The 27,878-nt window shown below is 39.9% G+C and overlaps 1 protein-coding gene across 1 annotated transcript in view; it reads right to left on the bottom strand.

Annotated features, from left to right (window-relative positions):
• The window catches only part of GPR158 (G protein-coupled receptor 158), a 219,095-nt gene that overhangs the window by 48,762 nt on the left and 142,455 nt on the right, over positions 1–27,878 (bottom strand). The window contains exon 6 of the mRNA XM_009679769.2: positions 9,714–9,823. Within this exon, the coding sequence (XP_009678064.2) occupies positions 9,714–9,823 (110 nt within the window). The remainder of the gene's footprint in view (positions 1–9,713; positions 9,824–27,878) is intronic.

Consider the following 27,878-nt stretch of genomic DNA (forward strand, 5'->3'; position numbering starts at 1 on the left):
ATTATTATAATTGCTACTGGGCAATAGCATTGAGGGGGGGCTGAGATGCGGGTTTCACAGCCAATTGGCCCCCCATTTACTGCCGAAGCTCGAAAGGAGACTTTGACAGGGCGAGGGCAACTAAAAGTTGCCGCAATCACTGCTGGGACAGCTGTGCACTTGGTTCCCCCAGTAGGGGTATCTGGTGAGACCACAAGGAGGTGACACAGCCGATTCGAGCCCAGTTAGTAACTAAGAGAGCCATAGTTACTCCCTGCCTCATATCCCTGCTGTCATATCTCCCTGCCACCAGCCTCCACAGCCCCCATTTTGCTACTATTTCCTCTAACGAACTGCTAGGCAAGAGGTGCAGCATGTGCGCGGCCAGTGAATGCGGACATGTGGACTGGCCGTGGCACATCAGTCAAAGAGGAACCTGTTGATACTGCATGTTTCAGCCTTCTGCTCTGTGGGAATCTTCTTAAGGTCCCTTTTCTGCCCAAATACCATTTTTCACAAAGCTTTGAACAGATAAAACAAATCTCTCTGTCTTTCGTGCTAGATAGAGCGGTTAGTGGTATACTGCATTAGAAGAAGTTCCCATCATAAGCATTTACAATCTTATTCAAGCAACAACAATTCTTTAATGTCAGACACCCCAGACACCTTTCCATAGGATTAAACTGTCTGTTTTCATAAAAGAGAAGAAATGTCACTGACATAAGCTGCAAATATTGAAAATTTTATGAGAATGCATGTACTTCTTTTTTCAATAAAGATGGATAAATGTGTGTGGCAACAAACTGCTACAGGTGGAAAAAGCAGTGGAAAAGGAGAAGCTGTCCTGCTCTCACAAGAGACTTAATTAAATTAAGTTTGTAATAAATACAGAAAGGTTCTGAATGCCTCTCGTGTCTCCTATGTTTCCCTGTTAGCCAAAATTAGGTACCTCCCTCTCATCTGAGCGATCGCTAGAAGAAAATAAAGTTGACAGTGAGATGATATTAATGCAGGAAGGGTCTCCTTTAATCTCTGTAGTTTCAGCAATGCTGCTGGCTCTAACACTCAAAGCAGCATTATGGAACTCTCACTTGAACTCAAATTAAAAAGAAAAGGTAGAAGAGGAAACTGTGTCTACAAGAGCTTCAAAGATACATGGAGCCCCAGCAGCCCACAGCAAAAGATATACGGCTCTGAGCAACACACTTCTGCTAAGCACTGGCAAATTTTGGAAGCTTCTTAGCTTTATTTTGCTTTTAGAAGAGAAACTGGCAGCACAAAACAAGTATCTTATCAGTTCAGGATGTTTATTTTCAAAAGTCCAGCTGCCCTTCTTCCTGCAGCAGGAATGATAGCTAGCAGCACTCAGGGAACTCTGTGCTGCCAGTACTTCAGACCAGGTGTCTCATCCCTCTCAAAGAAATGTCTTCATCTGCCTCTCCCCAGGCATCTGCAGACTTGTGTGTGAGAAACAGCACCTACTGCTTCTCTGCAGGAATGACCGATGGCAGCTTCCTACAGTCTGACCACATTACCCCTTCCCTTCTGCTTAAGACAATGCAGCTAGCGACCAGGCAAACTGCACATCAAACCTCTTTCTATGAGGTTCCATGGAAATACAGAAAAATGGTGTCATGAGCTTTGTATTATTAGGAATTTAAGTTTTTAGGGAAACTAACGTGATATCTTTGCTTCATGACTGAAGAAAGCTAATATGGTCTTTTATCTGTTTTAATACAAACCTACTCTTATCCACACAAACAGCCACCATACCCAAGATAGGAGTACTTTGAAGTATATGGGTATGGGATCAAATTTAACTTGGACTGCAATATGCCCACTTTTGAGAGAAGGAAAGTGGAAATCACTCATTTGCTGACAATTCCACAAACCTCTCGGAAGGAAGGGCAGACAAATTCTCCTTCCACAGACTGGGAGATTCATAGTCAGCTTCAGCACAAGAACCATGGCATATGTACTACAACATATACCTTCGAGTACACAAGCCAGAATGGCCAGGTACAAGGGGGTGGGTTTTCTGTGGGCATGTCCACACCTCAGCAGTTTAAGCCATCCCCTCCCAGGGAAGGTGGAACACAAATATTAGGGCTAACTCACCAGTGAGTAAGACTCTACAGCTGAGAGGGCTGTGTCGGTGCACCTACCTCACACATCACAAAACCCAGACCTCAGTTACTGAGTTCCGCTTTGCGCAGCAAGTATTGGAAATATCAGAATAAGTGTCTCCGTTCTGCTATGACAATTAAATGAAATATGGGGAAATTCAATTGAGGGTTTCCAAGTATTAGCCTGGGAGTTCCCTCTGCAAACATAATCCGTTCGCTGGGGATAAAGCCCATACACAAAAGCAAAGTGAAATCAGAAGCATTTTAAGATCTCTACCTATACAAACTCCTTTGTCTCTAGTAATGGATATCACAACCTACCTTGTTCTGAAAGGACAAGGTGTTCATAGCAAACAGTTTCAGAATGGGTGATCTTTAAAGTGGAGTTCAAAGTGACATGTCACTTGGCTATCTTGCACCTGACGCTGTAATTTATTACATGAGAAAATAATAAATGGGAATAGAAGTCTCCAAAGCATTTACCAGAAGATCATATGAACTGGATTTACAAAATGATCAGAGAGCTACATAAATATAGCAAACATTAAATTTCTCAGTTGCTGAAATACCACATGCTACTTCCAGCAAAGAGAGAGCAAAACAGTCAGAATGGTTATAGCAAGATATTAGAGCCTTTAATGTAACCAGCGCTTTGTCGTGACTAAACCACCCCTCTTCCTGCCTTGCAAGCATAGACTCAAACACCCAGCCCTGCTGGTCAGGTTAAAGCAGTAAAAAATCTATCAATTCCACAAAGTAGTATTAGGCCAGAGCTCAGAACGGTGCATTTCTGCAACAGCAACACCTTTTTCCAAAACAATCTTTCTTCTTCTTTTCTTTCATATGGTATAACAAACACTACAGATCAAATGGCATAATCCCACAGTGTATGCATTTGCCTGAAGCCACTTCACATATGCCTTCCATAATGCAAATAAATAATCTGATAGAAATTACATCTATTTAAACAACTTTGTATTTAAAAAGTTAAAAGTGTTGATCCTAAATGACCACAAGGGCCTGACTCATTTCAACATCAAAGAGTAGGTCACCACTTAAGCCAAGGCTCATCTTGCTTTCCTGGCCCACCTAAGCTGAGGCTATAGAGTAACCACTACTCCAAGACAAAGCTTCTCTCTGGGATGCTGTCATTAATTATTTGGATAATCTTCCATACTGCCCTGATCACAATAATCCTCTCGCGCATACATCCAGCTGTCTCTTTACATTACAGCACACATTTCAGCTTGCAAGAGCTGAATAGCACCAGGAAGGGTAATTTCACTTGAGCACCCTTGTACCTGAAGCAGCTTCAGTTTCTGTTCTGAGAACAAATGCCTTTGTAGACTCAGACCACAGCCCACCTTACTTTCAGGACTGCTAATATATTTACATATTCAACAAGTAGTCTTGTGGATTTCTTCCTTTCTTCCCCTGCTTCTCACCTTCCCCACCGCCACTCCCTTGTCCCCAGGCTCCTTTCCTTCCCCCATGGGAATCCCTCTTTCTCATCCTGAAGTTGGCAATTTCTGCTGTGTGTAAGGCTGCCTGTGCCCACTACTACTCCAGAATCCTCTGCCTTAAATAATGCAGACGATAGGGACCTAAAGAAAGATGCACCTCCATCATCAAACAAGTGCTCACCGCTGCTCAGTATCCCAGACCTACTCTGCTCCATCACAACTCCCCCCTTTCAAGGAAACATTAGACAGCAGGATATGAGACTATGGGACTACGATCTATCGGCACTATGAACTGTAATAATTGGCCTAAGGACTAGTATAGCGATCTGCTGCCTTCTTAGGCAGCTTTTGGATCAAAAACAGAATAGAACAAAGCAGAACAAACGGCTTCAGAAATGACTGCAGGGCATGTGATGAGATCAACGGTCACAAAGGCTCTGCGATTTTGCAGGCACAGAGTCCAGTGCATCTCTGTGAGGAAGGCAGAGCCAGGAATAACCAGCTGGCCAGCAGTAAGCCCTTGTACAAATGGTTACAGCAATTAGAGAGGGCATCTGAGTGAGGGACGTTTTAAGAAAAATGTTCTCCTTGCTGGTCTGTAGGAGCTTTCTGGGATCTTGACAGCTCCTGTAAAAAAGCCCTCAAAAAACCAAGGTTGTGAACAGAGCCTCAGCTACCTTCTGATGGTTACCTATTTCAAAGACTTTAGATTCTTTGTTCTTTGGATTTCACACTATTTTTGTCCCTTCTAAACTTAAGGCACTTCAGTAAATCACCTGAACAACACCCCTAGTTGCTGGGGTCTCCCCTCACAGCCCTTTATCAACGGAGGGAGACAGGCACCTCCTCTGCCACTGGAGAACCATACCCTTCCCTGTGTTGACCACAGAGGGAACCAGAACTAGATATTCTAAGGTAAGTGACTAAAAGTGAGTAAGAAGCTTTTCACATCAGTCTTCACTCTCCAGGGCAGGGGAAATAAAAAGTAGTTCCACTCACTTCCACAGGAGATATTTTGGGGTAACACACACTGTCCAGGTGAGAAAGACTAGAAGCAGCCACCATTATAAAATTACAAATTTCACAAGCTGGTGTGAGCTTGCTACGTCTTTACCTTCTTCTCCAAGGTAGGGAGGATGCCTCCAGAGACATTACAACACTAAAAAGAATTGCTCTGCAACTGCCAGTCAGCCACAGTTCCTCTGCACAATTCCACCAAAGATTTATAAGGCTACTTAGCTTATTCTGAAACGTAACAACCATCTCAGAGGCCACAGGCCTTTCTTTAAACCTCTTCCAGCACTGGAAAAAAACCCTCAAAAAACTTTCCACGCCTATGCCATGATCCCCACTCTGCCTCAGTTTACTCCCTCCTCTGCTGTACAGGCTCCAGCTGTGGTACTTTCTCTAGCTTTCTGCACTGAGTTCCTACTAGACACATCTAGATAGGATCATCTTTATATTCTTTGCCACCTCCCCTGACTATGACAGGAGGTTACACCATGTCTCCTTCTCCTCTTCTTTCCTGTTCTCACAGTCAACATATACCTCCTCCCAAGTGCTTCAAGAAACAGAATGACATCATTTTTTGTTTCTCTGCTAGCATGAATCTCCCTTTATTTAAGATAGGAGCCATGTTGTATGGGTACTCTGCATGCTGCGCTCCACACTACTGAGACTGTTGTTCTCTCTCCTGCTTCCAATTTCTTTAGCACCTACAAGGATCTGTAGGAAGGACCACTGATTTGCTCAGATGGCATGAAAGTGTTACACTATACCAGATGGCAAAACACATCCATGTAATCTTAGCATAGCATTTAGATGAAGTGCAGAATTGTCTCACAGAGTTAGTGTATTCTTGTACGTCCCACACCCATTACCCTCCCAAATCCACCAACACCACTTATAGAAGAGCCGTTGTATATCATTGTCTTGCTTACTGTACCTGGAACATTACATTCTCCATACCTTCTCATCTGCCTCACTTGCCCACTCTTCTCTTTTTGTCTTAGTATTGTGAGAAATGGAGGTTGCCTTAAAGTAGAGATCCCAAGGAAGGACAGTCTGTAACTACTCATTTAGCCAAAATGTATATAAGCTATCCTATGTATACACATATATACATACACACATATATCTATCTGTATGTACGTGCATATAGCTTTCCTCCATTCTTCTGCTTTTAATCCTGAACCAAGGATTCTGTATTAATCCTGAAACCAAGATGATAGAGGTTCACAAAATATTTAAAATGAGGATATAACCTGTTTTTCAAACAGATAACCTGTTTTTTTAAATAAAGAGCTCGAAAAAGGACAGAATCTTCAGTCAGAGAAATATACTGAAGGAGGCAACATCAGCAGCTCCTTTAAACCCAAAAGGTTAAATTTGAACTATCATTTCCTGAGAGAATTATTTTGAGGAATTCATTGTTGAGGAAAGTACTGAGTTTTATGTTCACAGCTCTACAGTTTGATTTCCTAAATTAAGCTCATTTCCTTTCTCCCTCACCCCCACCCCCGTAAACATCACCTCATTATTTTAAAAATGTACAATGAATAAAAAAGAAGTGCTTTAAGATGAGGCAATTTAGAAATTGACTCTGATGGGTTATTCAAAGAATGAGTCAGTACATGTCTTCCCTGTTCTTTTGCTCTTCCTTAAGCACCTGCTCATGACGGCTGCTTTACAGATTTCTCCCTGATGCCTGACCCTAACGAAACCTCAAAGCCCTCCCTGGGAAATGGGAAGCTAAGGGGAAAGCAAGCCATGAAGAAATTAAATGCTGCCAGGAGACAAGAAGTAAAATAAAAGGAAGGGATGTTAGAATTAAAGGGTCAAAAATGAAAAAAACAGAGACTTGAGCAGAGCAGTCCTGAAGGTGTCCAAGGAACCAATGGACAACACAGTCACCAGAGCCACCTCTTCTCTATCCTTCCTCCTTCTGGTGTCATGAATGGCCAACTCGGTCAGAGGAGAATGAAGAGCAAGAAGGCCCTGCAGCACAGTGAGGCCTTGGAAGGAGAGCGTGAAACTAAAAAAGGTGAGGGGAAATGTGCAGCCAGAATCTCAGTACGAAGAAGCCAGAGGAAGGACCATAACCTATTGCATTCGATGTACATTTGTGCTAGGTTCTTCCTCTCGCTTTAGAAGGGTGCACAGACTGGGGAAGACAGGCTACCAGGCGAGATGACGTAGGGGCGAGGTGACCTTGCATCTGATCTGGTACAACTGTTAACATACCTTCATGCAGTTTGATGCTCTTCATTCTGCCATCTTTTTCACAGTACACCCAATGAGCATGTTATGGACATTTGTATTGCTCTCATCTTCTCTGAGAGTATCTGATGAGATAGGGTTTGGTTGTTTGGAGAGTCTCCAGCCTAGTCTTCTGACTCTCTGTCTCTTCAATTGAGTCACTCTGCCTCCTACCTGGCTTTGGGTAACCTTCATGCCCCAGTGCTCTTTGAAGCACCTTATTTGCTGAGAAATACAGCTTTTGACTTTCTGGTTATCATTAATAGCTGCTTTTATAACACACTGGTATTCCTACTGAACTTAAAAAAAATCATCAGGTCCTTGCTAACAACCAATTCTTCCCCCAGGCAAAGAGGTAGGCCACCTGCAGGAGGGGATCAGTGCTTGTCATGAGTATCTGTAGTACCTGCAATAAGCCATTCTTCAATCCTGTAATGGCTGTGCAATAAATTAGATCTGCCAAAAATGTCTTCCAAATTTCTACAATCATCATATTTTTCTTGATTAGCACAACTGCTGCAAAAGTATACAATAAAACATATATCTAATTTGACTCAGTTTTTCACAAGACAAACTCCCTGTCTGAAATATTTAAAACCAAAAAAAGACTAAAATATCACACATGTAGGAAAGAGTGATCAGGAAACCCTGGTGGAAAAGGAAGATCGATTCCAAGAGAAAGTAATTCAAGATTAATATATGAAATAGTGGCTTTTTCTTTTCATATTTCGTACAGATATGTAGAATCATTCAGGTTGGAAATGTCCTCAGAAGGTCATCTGGTGCTCAAAGTAGGGTTAATGCTGAATTCAGACCAGGTTGCTCAGACTTTTATCCAGTTAGGTCTTGAAAACTTTCAAAGATGGAGACTCTAAACCTCATGGGCAACCAGTTCCACTGCTTCATTACCCTCATAGTGAAAACGTTTTCCATGTGCAAAGTTGAAAACTGCTATTTCAATTCATGATCATTGTCTTTTGCTCTCCCAACGTATACTGCTGTAAAGAGCCTGGCTCTCCCTTCTCAGTAACCTCCATGTAGATGTTGGATGGCTACTATTCGGTCTCCCTGAAGCTGTCTCTTTCCCAGCCTGAATAAACCTGGTTACCTCAGCCCCTCCTTGCAGGGCAAGTGCTCCAGCCCCCAACCACCTTGGTGGCTGAAATCACTTGAGTTCACTGATGCCTTGGTGGGTCCAAAACTTTAACACAGTATTGTAGATGTGGCCTAATGAGTTCTGAGTAAAGGGGGATAATCACTTCCTTCAATCTCCTGACTGGGCTCCTGTTGATATAGCCCAGTATGCTGTTAGCCTTCGTGACAGCACTGACCAGGAACTCCTAGCATGAGGATGTAATTCATTCTTGATTTTTCATTCAATCTTTACCCTGTCTGCTGAGCCTGCCAGCACAGATGCCGAGTAACGCCAAAGAGCTGAATGAGCAAAGCAGAAGTGCAAGATTTTCTGCCCAGTTTTCCAGCCTTTCCTCACTTCATATGAACAGAAGATCGACTTCCCTGTCATGACACTGCTTCCTAACACAACGTAAAATAATATGAACAACTTGTTACAATACCAGAACTGCAATGATGATCTGAATCTTCTACAGTCTTAGGCTGTTTCTCTATATATCTGAGCTTTACATCAAGCATCATACAGACAAAATCAGCTGTTCTGTCGTATCTTTTCTATAGTGTTTCTGTTATTATTCTTTTTCAATCAGAAATTATCCATCCCAGAAAATAACATGAAGATATGGGATTGTCTGGATGAATTTCAACACGAAGATGTGGCCAGACATAGCGTTATATAGATAAAGTTCACGAGCCAGAGTATACACTTGTAACCAGGGACACAACTGAAAGGGAGCTTCAGGAAGAGGCTCTATTTTCATGGAAAAGCAGGTTTCTCCACCTCAGATGTGACAAGCCAACAGTGCAAAATTAAACACAAGATATTCAGTCCTCATTCAGTTTACAAGCATAATACTGAACCTCCCTTATCTAGCCCTTATCTTTGTCAACATGGCAATGAAACTAAGGTGAAGAGATGAGCAAGCCTACTTCATCTAAGATTCCTAAGTACCACATATACACACTGCATTTCTCTTTATTTCATAAAAAATACTTACAGAAAGTATCGGTAATTATTTTCACTAAAGTTTAAAGGAGGTAAAGCATTAGGATTTTATCCAGCATGTCCAGAAAATGCTTGAATTTATAAGGAGACTGCAGAGGTGGGATATGAAGTTGGGTCTCTGAATCTCATTTGAACGTGCTGCCAAGCCAGTGGAACTTCCCCCAGCATAACCCAGAACTTCCCACACATTTTTGCTGACAGGCACTGATGTTCATGAGCGTGCAGCCTGTCTGCTGCCAGTGCCTGAAGAAAGCAGTCCTTGACTTATGAGCCATAAGAAAATAAAATAAGTATATACACTATAGTGTGTTCTATTTCACTCACCATCACTGTATCTAAACACTTCAAGAAAAAATCTCATTCTATGAACACTTTACAGGGAAAGCTTAAATATTTTACATTGTCCTATATCCAAGTAAAATATATTTCCCTTCTGGGAAAAGGAGCTTCCTGCACAATTTTACAGATGATGTGTACATTCTTCACTAAATCCTGCAGCTCCAGTTCAACACTTCTGACACACAGCCTCCTTGAGTAACCTTTATTATTAATACTCTCTGCATTTATAGTCCTCTTCTGGCATTAGCAGCATATAATTTCACTGGAAACAGTGAGGAGAAATACACAGTATTTTTAAAAATCAGAAAAGGCTACTGTTTGTGATAATATTTGCAGCTCTTGATTCTGAGTACCCACACAGACCACACATACTCCCACAGAGATGGAAATTAATAATATGTGAAATACCTGTGCAGCTTGAGCGTCACAGTTCCATAAACAGTAGCAAAGCCCAGAAGACGAACCCATCTTAGGAGAACACAGCGAAATACACTTGGCTCAAAATACAAAATGACAACCTATAGAACAGAAAGATAGAGAGAGCTTCAGTACTGCTTTAATGTAAAAGTAGTTCTTCATACAAATGCAGAATAATTACAAAACAGGACAGGGGACATATTTCAGTTTGCACTGCTGTATATTTAGATTTTCTAGTAAAGTGATTAGATGACCAGATCAACCAGCTGGCACAATTTTAAGCACCAGCTCCTTTGGAAGGGAGCTGGCAAAAGCCCTGTGACAGACTGTGAAGTGACAACACCTTTAAATGCAACTCTACTGACTTTTCTTAACCAAGTGAAAACATGTACTCAGAGAAGATGAGAGAACAGACAAGGACGTTTTCCTTGAGCTATTCCAATAAAATGCAGCTGGCCTCGTTCTGGTTTTAGGGACTGTATTTACTAGGTTATGCTCCTTCTAATAAACCTAAAAGTGAATTTCTCTCACAACCACTCTCTGTCACACTGAAGAGGATGCCAGTAGCCCTTCTCTGTCCAAAACCCCCACATCTTGGTGCAATTTTTGACTCTTTCCTATTTTGCCCCATATATTCTCACTAAGCTATACTGAATCTGCCTATGCACCAGCACTTGCTAAATCAAAATAACAGTCTCATTTTCCTTTTAGATTTCTTTGCCCTCAACAACAGAAAGTTCCTACTGGCTGAATTCTCTCTATTTCACATTCTTCTGGTCCCCATGAAACGTGTCTTCTCTTTCCTCATCGCTCCAACATTGCCTTCCTTCTCCCAAATACTTTGCTGCTTTTCTCTTAAGTACTTTAAATTCAGATTTTCCTTCTCACTCTCAAGGCAATAACATGTAACCCATGTAACTGTTGTCTAAGCCTCCTCCTGAGATGATACACCATTCCTATACTCCTTTCAGTCCTGCCCTGGTCATTGTTCAGCTAAAACTTCTGGTTGTAACTTATTTTTTTGTATGCAAAACACTCCCTGTTCTCCTCCATTCTTCCCTCAAATCAACTGAACCCTTCGTGGAAAGCTTTCATTTCAATCATTGGAGAGATGGGTAAAAAGATCTGTCTCCCTTTGAGACTGAATTCTCATCCTCTGTACCTATACCACCAAACTGCAGTATCTGGGTAGGACTTAGACTGTTCTAGAACTTTTTATAAAGTGGAAGAAGATAACATTGGAGATGAATTATGAGAGACAGAAGGCCTTTCTCTAGGCCTACTGAGTACCACACGCAAGGACAACACTCAAAAAACAGTAACATAAAACAACCTCTGCAGGTGTCGTTCATGTAAAAGCGTCATTAGCAAGTTAAATGTCACTCTTCATCTAAAGCAGGGCTACTCAGAGCGTGGACTCCAGTCACAATCTGAGCCATGAATACATTTCACCTGGCCCCAACAGCTGATGTCTCTGGTGTCCCACGTTCCTCCCCACCTGTCTGACCCATCAGGAGCCTGCTGTTTCAGCACTGATTCAGGCAGACACAGCCTTTCCCCCTGCAGATCTTGCCTAGTCCAGCAGTGCTACAGCCAACACATCCCATCCTTCAAGCAGGACCTACTAAAATAACCCAGTCCACCACAGTACAAATTAATTGGGTAATCCTGGTCTAGAGAAAGAAAGCACTAAAACATTGTAGGCCATCTGCCATTCAGCCTCATTTAGAGTCAGTGCATTCTGGCAGTAGAGGTAGTATTGTGCCTACCAGCTGCCACATGATATTATTTTCCTGAGTAAATGCTTTTCTGTGTGGGAATTCAAGCCCAGGATATTGGCCAAAAGCCCAGGATTACGTCCTTTCAGTGACATAGATGTATTTAGGAAAGTGGGGGCAAAGATGGCAGACACGTGGGCTGAGAGAGAGCGAGCGAGTTAGAAACAAAGCTTCTCTGCTTGCCTAGCATACTTTTTTCAGCAGAATCGAGCTATTTCTTTAAAAGATATGCTTGCCGAAAACCAAATCATGTTGCAAAATTTCATCTGCTTTTTTCACTGTTATTGGACTGAAGATGTTGCAAAGTAGACTTTTTTGGGGAATTTGACAAATGCTGCATGACGGGAAGGGAACAGCATGCAGCAAAGGCCCACTTTCCTTTGGAAGGTCAGCAGGAAAAATAAATCCATGCACCTGTGAACACGCTTGTGTAAATACAGCATCCAGCAAGAAGTTTCTCAGAAGGACCTGAATGATAGTAATGACCTATTACCCTAATATTCAGTTCTACACATTAGAACAGTTGAAGAACCAGAGCACAGTTGGTAGCATTAACCCTCCTCCTGAGGCTTGCCAGGGGGTAGAAACCATCCTGCTTCGTCCTTGATTCTTCCAAACTAGAAAAGCAATATCAAAAAGACTGGCATGCAGTGACTCTGAACATTTCAAAGTTGATCTGAAAGCAGAATTTTTCAGATGATTGAAATGGGAAGGTCTGAAAACTTTCCAGGCACAGAATTTCCTGAACAAGGGCAATAGGTCTCTTCACCGTGAAATCTGACATAGCAATTTTGTCTGCAATTGCCTCTTGAAATGTTAACTGTTTGTGTCTAGAAAATCTCATTGATTAGTTCAGAACCATTTGTATAAGCAGCTGAGGCATTTGGCTACCGATCAACCAAGAAAATACCACTACAAATGCAGCATAGTGAGAGCTGGTGTGTGGCAGCTAACTGTGAAGGCTGCAGAGGCAAGACCCATTGTTGGTAAAAACCATTCTCATTTCTCCATTTAAATATACACACTTTTTAATGAGTTCTTCTCGTTACCAGTGGCCAGTTGTATTGTGGAAGTTACCAAAGACTCAGTCCAAGTCTGATTCTCTTTGGGGTCTTTTGAAATATCTCTTCCTATATTTAAACAATGGAGAATAGTTGCAATGCCCTCCCAAATTGCCAGCATCCTTTTCTATCTATTCTTCTACAACTTACATGTGGTCTGGTATGGACCAAGGCTTTGAACAGCAAGAATTGCTACACTGATATTTTGCATTGCTTCTTAGGCTTGCCTAATAATATGCCACTCCCTTTCCCATCAAGGCTCACTGGGCTGTTCAGTTGCACGCTGTCTCTAAGCTTTTGTCAGCATTAAATCTTTCATAATCACAGTGAAAGGTCTGATAGTATATGACTGGCTTGCCTCTGTTATTAATGTTATGATGTTTTAGTGGCACGCTTTTTAAATTGAATGATTTTTAATGGCCAGGAACCAAGGGGCTAGAGAAGCACTGTCCTGGAAGCTCAGTATGCCAAAAGCCATGCTTGAGTTTTTCATGCTAGTGGAATAAAATTCTTCTAGAGAACCTATGTCTGGTCAAAGTCCATCCACCGCTTTCTATAGCTAAGAAAAAAATGAAACAGAGCAGTCTTGGATTAATTCATATCAACCTCCTCTACTTTCTAGTTATCAAAACTCCCATTCTCTACTGTCCTTCCCAGAGAGAATTCTTCCTTAAAGTGATACACAATGATGTGCAGCATGCGTTAGTTAGCTCCAAGCTAGGAACCTAGGACGAGCACAGGATTCACCCAAATACCCAGGCTGCTGTCAACAGAACAAGGGAATCCCTCTGTAGTTCTAAATGACTACTCTGCCCACCAAAAATACGACAATAATTAATTTTCCCTCTTCTGCTTTTATAATCCATTTGACCATTACAGCAGTGTAAATCTCATGAAAAATGCTTAGAGATTTGGGGATGGGTGTCACAAAAACTCTTTACTGTACATAAGGAAATCTGATACCCTCTTTCCCCACTTCCTGCAGTCTATTTAAATACTAGTCACCAATTTCTGTTCCTTAAAGAACAAAAATTTTGGGAAAAAACATTCAGAAAACAGAAAAGGTGTCTGTTCCTGTACCAGTTACTGCAGGTGTGCGTGAGACTTCATCAGCTGTGGCTCATCTTTGTCATTTGGACAAATGCATTTAGATGTTTGCTTTTAACCTCAAAGTGTTTCAAGTCATTATTACCCTTGCCAGCACATTGTTCCAGTAGTCATACTACTGTTTGTGGAGTCAGAGGGAAAGACTTTATAAGGTCAACAGCTAACATTCAAGGATGCTCAGAGCTGGAGAATTACAGACATGGAAGAGAGACTTAGCATGCTGACACAGCATTCAGCCAGCTCAGTTATTCAGCTGACATAACGAACAAATACACATGCTGTCTGAAAACAATTGCTAAATTCCAAATAGGCAGCTCATATACAGTGGTAAATTTTTTGTTAGCAGGACAGGTGCAATAATGGTGCAAGCAGAACCAACACTGAGCAATTTAGCATTCAAAAGCATAACAGATATTGTACTCACAAAAAAAGGAGAAAATACATGAGTTTTATGGTTTAAGTGCAATTGTTTCTTAAAAGAGAAATACCATTTATAAAGTTTTCTTGAAAGAAAAAAATCCTTTATAAGACTACTATCATGTTAATAGTGAGCACTAATTCAGTGTAACATAAAATTTTCCTTTGCTTTTCAGATCAACTTTACTGTACATGTTATAAGACAATTCACTTTGGAAAAGGTAGATGCCTTTTGCCTTTTGCACCAGATCCAGGGGAAAATATTTTAATTAATACTGTGCAACTCCCCAAGGTGCACTGAATGGGATTCAGTCTGCCTAAACTGAGCATATAATTTCTGCTTAAATTTTAGGTGCCTAGTAAATCAGCCCTACTAATGCATAATTCCATAGATAAACCACAGATAAAAGCAAGTGCCTCTGACAGCCTTGAAGAAGTTCAGGACCTAAGTTACTTGGACAGAATCTCCATCTGAAAGCTTTCAAATACAAGCCTCCACTGACCAGAAAGGTACTTAAAAAGTTTTTTTAGAAAAGTAGCTTTGCTATATGCCCATTAATAACCTACCTTAGCAGAACTGAGCCAAACACTCTATAGCCAACTCTCACAACTGTGCAATGTATTTAAGACAACTTCCTTTTAACTTCAATTCTTAAGTCATAAAAATCAAATTAATATATCAAAATCCCATTTTCCTTTTTAATCAGCAAATGTCTGTCCTTTATGTTGTGAGAGAATGTGCATACCTATAATGGTTCAAAAATCAGACGTGAAATAGAGGATCTCAAGAACAAGCATTTTTAAAAATACATGGAATTGGCAGTGCTATAAATCCTAAACCTAAGTTTTCAAAATTTTCAGCATTAACTCGAAAAAACCCTAAGCGGTCACCTTTGAATTCTTCTCATTGTTGCCCTCAGCTATCCATATCAGATACATGGAAATGAGACCCAGAATTTAGAACTTAAACATCAGCAAGTTCATCTCTGTTTTTGGATCTGAGGTGAAACTCACCCACTTTAGGCAAAAAGTGATGAGAAACTATTAACTCTCATTTTCAAATAACCAAATTTGCCTTCAAATTGAGACCAGTTAATCCAAAAAGCTTTACTAATCCTATGAGTAAACTACCTGTGCTTTTTACATGACTTTAGAATTTGCTGCAAGTGTTTTGCACATTCCAACGCAGATCGTTACGCAGTCTGCTTATTGCTATTTAAGATAATGCCCTTTGGGCTAATTCCATTAACAAGCATCCGTGAGCAAGTGTGATCAGATCTATCTGATCTATTCTACTGCTCAACACCATCTGCCCTCACTTGACTGGAATAGCTGTCTTGTGCTATCTCTAGGCAATTCAGTGACAGAATAAACCATCAGATACTCCAAGTGATCCTTCTGGCTTTCACGTCTGCCTTCTACATACAACTGAGCCCCTCAGCATCCTGCTGTGCCTCTGAGATGGGCCACCTACTTTCTTCTGCCATGTTTGGACATTTATTTTTAAACACATAAAATGTCCTTCAGGATATCCTACTACATCAAGTCACCTATCAATGCTTCAGTCCTAATACTGAGATGGGATTTCCTGCAACAGAGATGTTGTTTGCAGTGTTAGATAAGCTTGCCATCCAAACTTCTAACAGTCTGGCACTTTGCTTTTCTAGAAAAGGGATCAATGCACTTGTATGTGGGCACACTGCCATCTTAACAGATGGGCATGAATGAAGGCATTCATGAGCCTATGTACACTATGGGCATCACATACCACTGTTCAAAACATGATTCACAGCTCAGAGCATCTGTTTAAATATTAGTGAATGCACAACTCATTATCCAATCCCATAGTACCAACAAATATTTCCGGTGCAACTACACAGAATATTTTAGGGGTACAATAACAGCTGAATACCATCTCAGGCTAATTATCTAAAAAATAATACTTCCTTCCACCTCTCTCTCATTTTTTTAAACCACATGTGCTTTTTAAGCCACAATATTTTACACAGTACCATCCCTCTCTGTTATCCTAGCAAATCTCACATTTTTAAAGAAGAGTTGTGATGGATCATTAGCTCAATGCCTCTTATAAAGTCAACAGTTGCTGCAGGAAACCACGGTAACTGCTCAGTAGGTTTTATTCTTGCTTCTGAATTAGAACTGAATCAATTTCCCAGCATGAAGTGCTGGACACACTCTGCTACTGGAGGCAATGCATTTCAGATAAGATGCATGTCAAAGACAAAAGACCTGTGGCCATTTAAGATCTTGTGTTTCTTTTCATAAAAGAAGACAAGTTCTTCCTAGCTGCCCATTCAAAGTCCAGCTTGAAATGTTGTCTACTGAAATCTTTTTTACCTCTTCACTGTACTTTCAACTGTAGTTGACAGGAAGTGTTTCCCATTTCCTGTCTTAAAATGTATGTCAAACCTCAGGCTGCATTTCAGCAAAATCTTGCCTGTAAAGCCTTTTGGAAATCCTTGATGCAGTGTAAGTGAATAAACACCAGTACTAGTATAAAATACAAAGTTAGAACTTTAGAACTTAATTCATGGCAATGCTTTGCTATCACTAAGTTTTGTTATACTTTGGACTCATCCTCATCAGGCAGGAATGGCAGATCTCTAAAGCTGTTTATGGCAGGCATTTTTTTAAATGAGGCTCATTTAGCTTCCTGAAAAAATTTATCTGGTGATTAAGCAAATAAAACATTTCATATACTTCTGGTATCCCTAGGATGCCATTTTATTCATGTATTTTCAAATATTTTACCTTTTTTTTTCCTGCTTATGCAGCAAAACTCAGCCAAAGCTTGAATGGTAACTCTGAACAGTTTGTTTTGAAGAAAATAGAGGTCCGTGTCATGCCTTTCCTCCAATTTGAAAAGAAAAAGTGGTATGTCACAGATCCTACCAGCTCTGGAAATACCTACTTATAGGTGGCTTAAACACATGACCTCAACATGCATTTATTTGCCATAAAGTCTAGTCTCCCTCAAGAGTTACTAATGACCCACCTTCACTGTTCTTGTTTATCTTAGCATAATGAATAGTTTTACATTTAAATTATAAAAAATGAATTCATATTCCACAGTATCTTTAAAAAGAGACATGTTTGCACTGCGTAAACAGATTTGTTTACAATAACAGAACTGCTATGTCCAACCGGGCCCATGCCATACCCAAGGGCATTCCAACAGTAACCTTAGTAAGACTGGTTGAAACTTTGTCAACAAGAGAAAGGGGAATATAAAGACAATAATCTAAGTCTTTGTCCTCTTTGGGGAAAGAAAAGTCTAAGAAATAGGATTACAAAAAAAGAACTAGATCCCTGCTCCAGGTAGCTGTATGAATGGGAAACAGAAACCACCATGAAACTAAGCTAAAGCAAGAGATGATTTATCATATAATTTCTCTATTACCTGTCTCCAAATACAGAAATTGATGCTTAGCTTTGCACTGAAATAGAATAAACTATTTAATCATAAACTTCCCAAATACAAGAGTGATTTCAATGGATCTGCCAAACCCCAGATATTCCATGCCCCAGGGAGTGATGACCCTCCAACAAGTAATCATGTTCATTTATGTTGTATGAGGTCTACCAGTGCAAGAGTCTATAGGTACCAAGCTGTTGGCGCATGACAAATCAAATGCTTTTTTGTGGAAAATGTCTGCCCAGGAAAGTTGTCTTTTACTGGCAAGGGTGAGTAACTGAATGCTTCTGCAACATCTGGTACCAGACAGGGAGAATATCTGAGGCTCAGAAGTTTCCTTGATACTGCGACAGGGTGTAATGCAATGAACAAAATACCTAAGACCAAAAAATATATGTATACACACAATAGCTCTTTCCTTCACGTTCTCATTCAAATATGTTACTGCTCCCCCATCACTGAAAAAAAAAAGAAGAAAATAAATACTTTTAGGGAATCCAAAAAGAGATAGGTTTGGTTGGCAATATTTTATCCATCTGCTTTGACATATCAGTTATTTCTCTGCCTTTGCTATGTATGTATCCCTCATACATATTTTGGCAGATATCTGACTGCTTTGCTTTCTCTAATATATTTATTCTAATAGCAACCTGAATAGCCTCGGAAGTCCATCCCTGAAGAGTTGAAAGCTGGCTGATGTCAGTAATTTGGAGGCTGTGAGCTGGCCAGATGTCAGAAATGTCCACTGAAATCAACATGTTACCACAAAAGATTTAAAATCTGTTTAAATAAGGTTTTTAAAAACAGAAACAACTGTTTTGCTTGAAAATTTAAAGCCTGCCAGAATCCAGCTAGCTAACTGTGCACCAGGGAAAAATATTTTCCTGACTCATGTAGGTCACCAGCCACAGCCTTAAAGCATGACATTTATGTATAATCATTGAGCTGACTTTAAAGGTATTTCAGAGCTAGCCATTGAGATAGGAGCCTAAGACTTCACTAAAGGGTAACTACCCAAATATTGAAAAAAAAAAAAAAAAAGGGCTCCCTGTCTTCATAAACAGCTGCAAGTGTTAACAGCAACGTAGACTACACAGAAGCTCTTCAATCTTTTATTTGATGTTTCTTTTTCCCAAGACTCGCACACAAAGGCTTCAAATTACTTTCCAGCTAAATATTGATGCATATGTGAGAATATGGGTTTCCCAATCAAGCAAGTTGTCAGGTTTTGAGTGGTCATTATTAGACAAAGTGCTCTGCCATCAGCAACTCTGAAAGCAAAGCTAACAGTTGTGGCAGTCAGGGCTCCACCTACATTCACACCAAGGATGTGAAGCGCAGAGGAGGAGCTGAATTCCTTAACTGTTCAACACTTTTATTTTTATCGTTTGCATTACTTGCAAAAACTGTAATTCCAAATTAATAGATGGAATTTCATCAGAACCTTTTGCCTAGGCAACAGGTATGTAGGCATTCAGGCAAATTTTAAAAATTGTTCATACCAATGCAAAAGATGAAATTGTAAAATCAAAGACAGACAAAAAGTCAAAATATCTTCTGATTAAAATATTTACTTCTTCCACCAGTTATTTTTTATAATCCAACTATTTCTTTAATCTGTTCATATAAATTATTTTCAGTTTGACATGCCACTTCGGTAGATGACAACAGCTAACTGAATGCCCTAGTTTACCTCCTTCATATGTGAAAAAAATAGAAAAGTTTCTTACTGGATGCACTACTATCATCTTTTCTTAACATAAATATGTTCACCCAGGAAGTGGAAAGAGAATTAATTTAGGGAGCTGAAATATCTCAGATGAAAAAGATAATTATCCATCCAGCCCAATCATTTGCCAAATACTTGACATAGATTTTAACAACAGGGCTAAGAACATGCTAGTCTCATTTTATGAATAATGAAATGCAATATGCAGTACTATATTTTATTAAAAACAAGGAAAATCTAGCAGTTCATTTTTAAGACCATGTCTGTGATTTTAAGAAAAAGGAGCCTTTTTAAAAACATGATGGTGAAGTAGTCTATAGTGAAATAAATTTTGCAAGAGCTGCAGCTAAATCAAGACATAATAGACTACATTATTCAGAGCAACTTGCCAAGTATACTTAATGCAAGACCCAGGTCATAAAACAGAGACTCACATAGACTTTTATTACAATATGGCTGAAAACTCTACAAATGTACAGTGCAGGGAAGGGTTTTTATTTGACCATTTTCAAATAACAACTTCTACCTGAGAAAAATAAAACATGCTGCTAATTAGAGTTGCAAAATATCTTCTCTCGAACAGCTACCAGGCTAGCTACAAGAAGGACCCTAATCTGGCTGTAATCTAATAAAATCGGTGCGCTATTTAAAACCAAGTTTGTGAAGAAAAACTTCCTGACAACTTTAGCTCTTCAGAAATACCTCCCTCCTGAATGCATGACATCTGCTGAAGTACAAGACGGGCAGGTTTACAAGCTGAAGTAGGAATTTTATTGACATCAACTTTCAGGATGGTTACTTAGAAAAGATAATAGGGACAGAAGTGGTCTTTCTTTGAAACATTGTATTAAACCACAGCTAAGAGTAGGACACAGGAGTGGCTGTTGCCTTCCACAGGAAAGTTTTTTGCTATTGTTTACTTTGACTACCAGTAACTTAAAAAACCTCTCTCCACAAAATACCAGGTGGACATCTCAATGCAGCCAGTGCCAATTCATTTTCTGTAGACCTCACAGCTGGAACTATTGACTTTTCATTTTCAGTTTATGTATCTGTAGCAACAAAAGCAGTGTACATAAGTCAAAGGCCAGAGTGTAACAAACCAGAGGAAGTAGAAATGTGTTCCACCTCTTAAAGTTCTCAGATCAAGAATGGGTACCCGTCTCGGAAATCTACTCCACTGGCTTTAGTATAGAGGTAATTGGGTGACTAGTTACAATCAGTGGCATACGTAGGTCAGATGAGATGATCCATCATCCCTCTGATCTTAAATCTACGTTAACCATATTAAATAATATATTATGTCACTGAAATTTGGTTTAATTAACCAAGTCCAGAGGAAACCAGCCAGCTGCAAACTCAAAATTCACTCCATAATAGAAACTATAGAAATAGAGAAGAAACACTGTTTCTCTTGCTATTGACATTCTTATATTTCTCAAATTGCATTGATATGAACATTGCTGTCTTTCAAAAAATTGTGGACGGTTTGCTTGGCTAAGAGGGCCACAGTGCTCATGCTCTGTATAAATCCAGGGAAGAAAAACATCTATGCAGTGCTTGTTGAGCAGATACTGATAAAATATTATGACAGAGAAATGAAAAGAAGAGAAATTTAGAAGAATAAATGTGCTAATAGATATATTCAAAATGAGATCTCCTCTTGGTCACATATGATCTCTAGGTGATTTTTTAAAAGAACAGCATAACTCCTCTCCCTTCCTCTCTGTCGCATTGGAAAACAGCAATCTGCAGAACCAGCATGTAGGTGCACACACTATTGGTGCTCCTCTTAGGAAACACAGCCCACGCTGCCTCACCTGGGGACAGCTCAGAGATGCTGCCAAGCAGGAGTAGCTCAGTAACAGCCTAATAAGTGAGAAGTGAACATGATGAACTTCTGAGTGGGATTAAAACCATGGCTGTCTGAAAGAGCAGGTGACTGATCTCAGTGATGGAAGAGATCTCTCCTGTTCTGTGTTCCTACGAAAACTCTCATTCTCTAGATTTCCATTAACAACCTTTTCATCATAGAATATATAATCTGTGTTGAATTTTTGCCTTTCTGGTTCTTAAGCATGGACAGGAAAGAAAAAAAAAAAGTCATCTCTACAATTACAGAGCAGCTGAGATTAACAAGCAAGGGCTATAAACAGAGGCCTCTCACTAGATCCATATGAGCAGAACTTTAGCTGTATGCGTGAGTAAGGAAAAGTATGGCCTCAGGAATGGTTTCAAGGAAACGTGCTTCTCACTTCCTCAGTGCATTTAGGCAACAAGGTGCAGGCAAATAAAGACTACAGCACAGTTCCTATCTTCCTATTTTCATTTTCAGTTGACCGTTGAAGACAAACATATTAGAAATAAATTCTGCAAATTCCCCGTTTGCTGAGGACTGCCATTTGTCTAAGTTTGTAAAACATCCAGCACATTTCTGACCAGTGCTCTTGACCCTTGAGAAGAAATGAGAGTTGAAGACTCTTCAGAAAAGCATCTTTCTGAGGCAGCACCTCCCACCTCCTGCATCTGATTCTGAATTCAGGGGTAGCTGAGACCTTACATTCCTTGCCATGCATGTGGCAAGATTCTGCCAGATCACTTCATCAACAACATTTTTACTCTTTCAGAGCTAAGATCTCCTAGCTCTCATGAAGTTTTACCAGCACACTTAACCCTTAACTGGAGAAATCTGACCCACCAGCCTTACAAGTCCTTGAGTCAAGGTGCATAGATATGTCTCAGGAAACCTTAGTTCTACTCCTCCACCTGTCACAGAGGTTCAAAGGAAAAAATATAATTCAAAAAATAAAACCAGGACAGAAATAGATACTTGGATTCTTCAAATATTAATGCTTTAAAAAAGCTTTGAGATACTTTAGAATATATATATTAATTCTGTGGCACTGTAGAATTTTATTTTGTGTTTATGGATACGTGCATGCATATGTGAGGACTGGTATAAATTAAACATCAAAGGGTTTTTTTTTGCATGCCAGGTCTATATACATAGATATTTCCTAATCCCGTCTCCAGTTGATGTGCATGTATGTGTGTGTTTGGGTGTATATAAAATTAATTGCATGCTTGTATATGTATTTATGTATCTCCACATTTATTCACAAAAATAGATTTGATGTCTTCCTGGTGATTGCACTTTTGCCTACAAAACCATTATTTCCTTTCAAAATGTAGCTATTTTTCAAACTGATCGTACGGCACATTGATTCCAAAATGCTAGCATACATACTTCAAGTAAATCTGTACCAATATTTTCTTCTTTATGAAAAACGCAGAACATCATCAAATTCAATCTCCTGCTATCCTAATCAACCCTGAAATAGCTATGCAGTGCAAAAGCGTTCACTGAACATCATTTCTCCATGTCCCTATTCGCTGTGAGCCACACAACACTCTTCCACACAGTATGTGGAGAAAATCATTTTAGCTTCTTTTTATTCATTTTCCTTAATCACATTCAATTGGTGTGAATTGGTGTGATGTGCTACTAAGTAGGGAATAGGAATCTGGAGTAGAATTTGTACACTTCTAAGCTAGGGAAGATAACTGAAACATCCAAGTCCAAGACAGTCAGCCTAAGATCCCCATATATTCAATGGAGAGTCTCACATCTCTCCAGAAAGCATGTCATATCATCCTTGTACAGGCACCTAAGCTAGGTTAACAAGACCTGTTCTCCAGAGGTGCGTGTTTTTCTCCACGGATTATGAACCACAAATTTGCCACACAAATTGCAACTCTGCAGGTGTTCTCTCAGTTTTCATCACCTTTGCACATGAGACAGACTATTCTACAGTTCACAGGCAGCAAGTAACCCAGAAGACCATGCAAGCCCAGCAGATCTTTCACCTCTGAAATACTGTAGGTGAGAACGGTCTGGAAGAAGCTCCAGAACTATATGGGTGAGTTCAGAGACCTTCTTTTTTGCTAGTACTTGCACTTGTATATTGGGATTGACTTCTGCACTGTTAAAACAGTCAATGTTACAAAGAAAAGCAGTAACAATGATTTTCTTACAGAAATCTTGAAAAATGTGCCTTCTAAATACAGAAATGATGTCTACATACAGAGAGACAACAACAATTCTTCCTGAAAACAGAGGAAGAATGGAGGAGGACAAGAGGTTTAGAATGGAACAACTTAGGATGCTGTCTTTTCCATTTCTACATGTGAGCTCAGCTGTCTGCTTTTCCATTTCCAACAGAATGGGAAGACTTGGGAAGCAAAGATGGCTTCACCGCTCAGGTTACGCTTGCACGACCCACTGAGAAATTGGGTACCCCATCAGCTGTGGGAGAAGTTTTCTCCTGAAAAATGAGGTCTGTCTATTTTAGAAGCTGTAAGCAAAAACTGAATTTTTGTCATTAGTGATGCAAATCATCTCAACTTTACTTTTTGAGAATTATTAATCTTCCCATCAGAGAAAAAGCTGAATCCATATGAGATTCATCATTTGCAAGGCATTCCCCAAAGTACCAGACACACCAGAAAAACCAAGAAGATGATTCAGACAAAAAATTTTGTTTTAATTAAACCTAGTTTAATATTTACTGCTTTTTTAAGCTGTGCGTCTCAAAAGAAAGAGAGGCCTTTAGAAGATTCCAATTAAGGAAAGAAATGAGTCTAAAATACAAGAGTGAGATAACAGTGAGGGGAGTACAGATACAAGCCTATTGAGGGCTATGTTCTAGATGGAAGCTCGGGCTAAAATATAAAAGTGTCATGAAGCTATGGACTATAACATGATGGGGTGGATCAGGGCAGCTACCAGAGTAATTTTGTCAGAAAATTCTGACATCATGGCAGAAGCAAAAGCTAAGTTTTTGTAAGTAATCACGAAAGGATGCAATCTGTGTGTCTGCAATGAAGAGGTGCATTGAAAGTCTAAAAGACAAGCAGTTATTAGTGGCAGTACCCTTACAGAAGAAAAAGTCTTAAAATGAAAGTAATGAGCTCAGACTAGTCATGTTGAATATAAACTGGCAATAAGCTATCTAGAGCAAAATGTCAGCAAGACACCTGGATGAACTCAGAGAAGCCTGAGTAGAATTCTCCTTTACAGATCTCAGGAGGAACATCTCTAACAGTACAAGGGCAACACGTTCAACTCTGAAAAAGCAGTCTTCAAAAGCTTCAACATACGTAGGCAGCAAGCAACTAAACAGAACAACACAAGTTAGAACTGAAATCTCCCACAAGGAAATGCTGCCTGGAAGTGGAAAGCAGGAGAGAGGGATCTCTGAATCATCTTCAGGAAAATGCATACGGAGTTGAAAAACTTTACAGAGTCTGCAGATGTCATTGGGCAGTTGGTGCAAAGACCGAAGGACAAAGGCCCAGGAAAGACAGGATTCAGATGAAAGAGGAGTAGCAAAATGTGAAATCAATGACTGAGAGAAACTGAGGGTGATAAATTCTCCTCCTATGGAAAGCCAAGGTTCATTACTTCTCAGTGACTTATATTGCTACTCATCACCCAAAAATTCAGTAACCACAATACAGTCTCTAAGGCATAACAGGCACCTCCCATGTCCCAAATAACCTATTCGTTAACCTTTGCATACATTCTAGTTTTCCATAAAACTATGTTGGCAAAAGCATGAGTAAATGTATTGATGAATTCTTAATTGCCTGGCATGGCCAATTTCTTTTTCAAAAGACACAGATAAACCACAAAAACATTTGAGCTGCAAGACTGTATCTGAGGGGCATATATCTTCGCTCTTTAACATCTTTTTCCATTGTCATTAAAAACTTAAATCCTCTTATTCTTTCAGGTAGTATGACATCTTTTCGTGTCTTATAGATTTGAACTCAAATACCCAGAATAGTATTAGCATTTCCACTTTGTATTCCTGAAATACGCTACTTTCTCTATAACCTAGGTTTGGGGTTTTTTGATTAAAATTGCCTTTTATTCCAAGGATGTAAAATAACTGTCAGGAAATAAATCGCGTATAAGAAAAGAAACTCAAAAAAATAACAACACATCTGCCTTCAGTTTATTAATTAGCAGGCTTTTGAGGGATGTTGTTGACAGTTAATGCTTTAACCTGTAAAATTTCCAAGTTCAAGCTATGTTTTCCAGGGATAATTCTTCTTGTTCAGTAGCATAGGGTACGTATCAGCTGTTATGAATTTTTATTCAGTTCTTTATTTATTTTGCAAATGTTCTTGTGAATAGGAGAATAGTGATGTTTGGACCCTTCCATATAGAGGACTATTTGCTCTGAACCACCATTTTCTTACCTGCTTGTAGCTGCCCTTCTGCTTTTCTGTTTGTGTTATGGACTTGTAAGGTACTGTGATACCTAAGCATTTGAGAGTCTGTAACTGGTTTACTGTTACAACACCACCGTAAGGAAGGGAAGAGCTACTATATCTATTTTACAGATAGGTAACAACAGCAAAGCACCTGTATCTAAAGAAACCTCCAGGTACTTGCTGTGGAATGCCCTATGATCTCAATTTCCCTGATCATCCAAAACTTGGCCAACGTGCACCAGAGCTCCCATCTGGTTCCTGACAGAGACACAGCGGAAATGCAAGTGGGAAAGAGAAATGGAGGAGCTGATACATCCCTGGTCTCACTCTGCTATGGAGTCCAGGTGACACTGGTTCGTAAGCCTAGACTGGAGAACTCAGAAGTGCACTGTGGTATTTGACCTGTAGCCAGCACAAGAAAGGGTAGATCCAGAAACAGTTTAGGTGTCTAACCACCAGCAAATGGTCCAATATGTAGGGGTTAAAAACTCTTGCTCAGTTGCAGTCTGATTTGGGATATGCCTAAAGTCTCTTTTATCTTTTGGGGGTCTACATGCTATGCATTTTTAATAGATAAAAATAATTAAACATTCACTGGAGCAGGCATAAGAGGCCAGGTCTCCCCTCTTCTATGTAAGTACTCTAACCAAAAGGTAAAATACTTTCCTTACTAGACTGTAGAGTGAGATTCATATTTCTGCTTATATCTTGCATCCATTTACTGTTGCTTAATGAAGCAATGTGAAGTGGAACATTGGCAGGCCAAGAAATTGAGAGATTTCTCATGTTACAACATCTTAGAGGCAAACTGCTAAAACTTTCTTCAAGGAGATAAAAGTTTATACTTTTGAGATATTGAAGGGAGATGAACCTGAGTTAGGGCTTGCATGGTTCACCTGAAGACAGCTGTCACACCTGTGACCCCTTGTGAAGGAAGGCATTTTCCCACGCACAAGAACCAGGCACTGCCTTAGAGGCAGATCATAAGCCACAAATCTCTCTTCCATGTGTCCAGCTAAGTAAGTTAGCTAGCACCATGAGATGTGCTGGCTTCTGTGTCTCTGACTCTCAGCACACAGCCTTCTAATGTAAAAAGTGCCCAGGTGCCCAACTAGACCTCAAGGTACCAAAAATTAGGCACCGCAGTTGGGAGTTGCAATGCCTAACCCTGTTGTGAGTTGAATCCTAAAAGACGTGCTGTGATAAAAAATGTAACTGTGTTAGGAAAAACATTCCCTGCTAATGACCTGACTACTCAACCATCTTCCGTCTCCTCCTTTCCAAGGCAGTCACCAAAACGACTGTAACTGGTATCTGCTGGGTTCCTTCTTGTTGCTGCAGCTGAACAAATAAAGCACGAGAAATATCAGTCTTCCCGGGCAAGATGTCTCATCTGCAGTCCTGACACATCTCACTCACAGTCCACAAAACGTGCTCATTAATGGATCAACAAGACAGCAGATGGAGACTTTCTTCAAATGTTCCACTCCTTCCTGAGCACAGGGGGAGTCCTCCGAACATTTCACTGATTTATCAAAGAAAAAGTCCACCCTCTGCCAGGAGAGACATATTCTATTATGTTTTGTTGCGAGGCAGTCCTCTGCATTTAACAGCTATTATTTATTTATATAAACTTCCTTCTCCATCCTCCCCACCAGGCTGCTTGGAGTGTTGAATAAACTGTTCAATAAAAACAGCATAAAAGCAGAAGGAAGAAATATTTCAGGGCAAAATGAACAGTCATCACCAGAAGTAAGAATGAGACTGTAAACAAACCAGAATAAAACAACTTCAGGGAGGCACGAAGAAAGATAGTATTTTTATAAAAGAGAAATCAGGCTGGGGAAAGATAGGCAGGTAAGATAGTTAGTCTAGACAGAAGGACAGACAGAAAATAAAATTAAATAAAATATCCGAGTAGTGAGACCCCATAGCTGACACAGCAAAAGCTCAGTGGCCCACCTTTGTATACGGTGCGTGGAATACAGATGGTCACAACCTTCCTTTTCTTCAAGGTTCTTGAACGCTTGCTATATATATCACAACTATTTATGGTTTAAAACAAACTCATTCAGGCAAATTTTGACAGGATTGCTTGTGACATGTCTGAGAAAAACGCATTACTCTAGACAGTCTAAGGAAATGAAACCAGCAGACTTCAGCTTACCATGCTAGAAAATGTACTGTAAGAAAGACATGCATGGAGTAAAAGACCCATTTATTTGAACGTGCTTTATGAATCTTGGCCTGCTCTCCAGACTAATATAGTGCTCAGATAGGGTTCAGCAACAAGGACTTTTCTGCCCTTTATTTCTTTTTCTTTTTTTAACTATGAGTGGCTTCAAG

Source organism: Struthio camelus, chromosome 2 (genome assembly GCF_040807025.1).
Source record: "Struthio camelus isolate bStrCam1 chromosome 2, bStrCam1.hap1, whole genome shotgun sequence".
NCBI classification, from domain to species: Eukaryota; Metazoa; Chordata; class Aves; order Struthioniformes; family Struthionidae; genus Struthio; species Struthio camelus.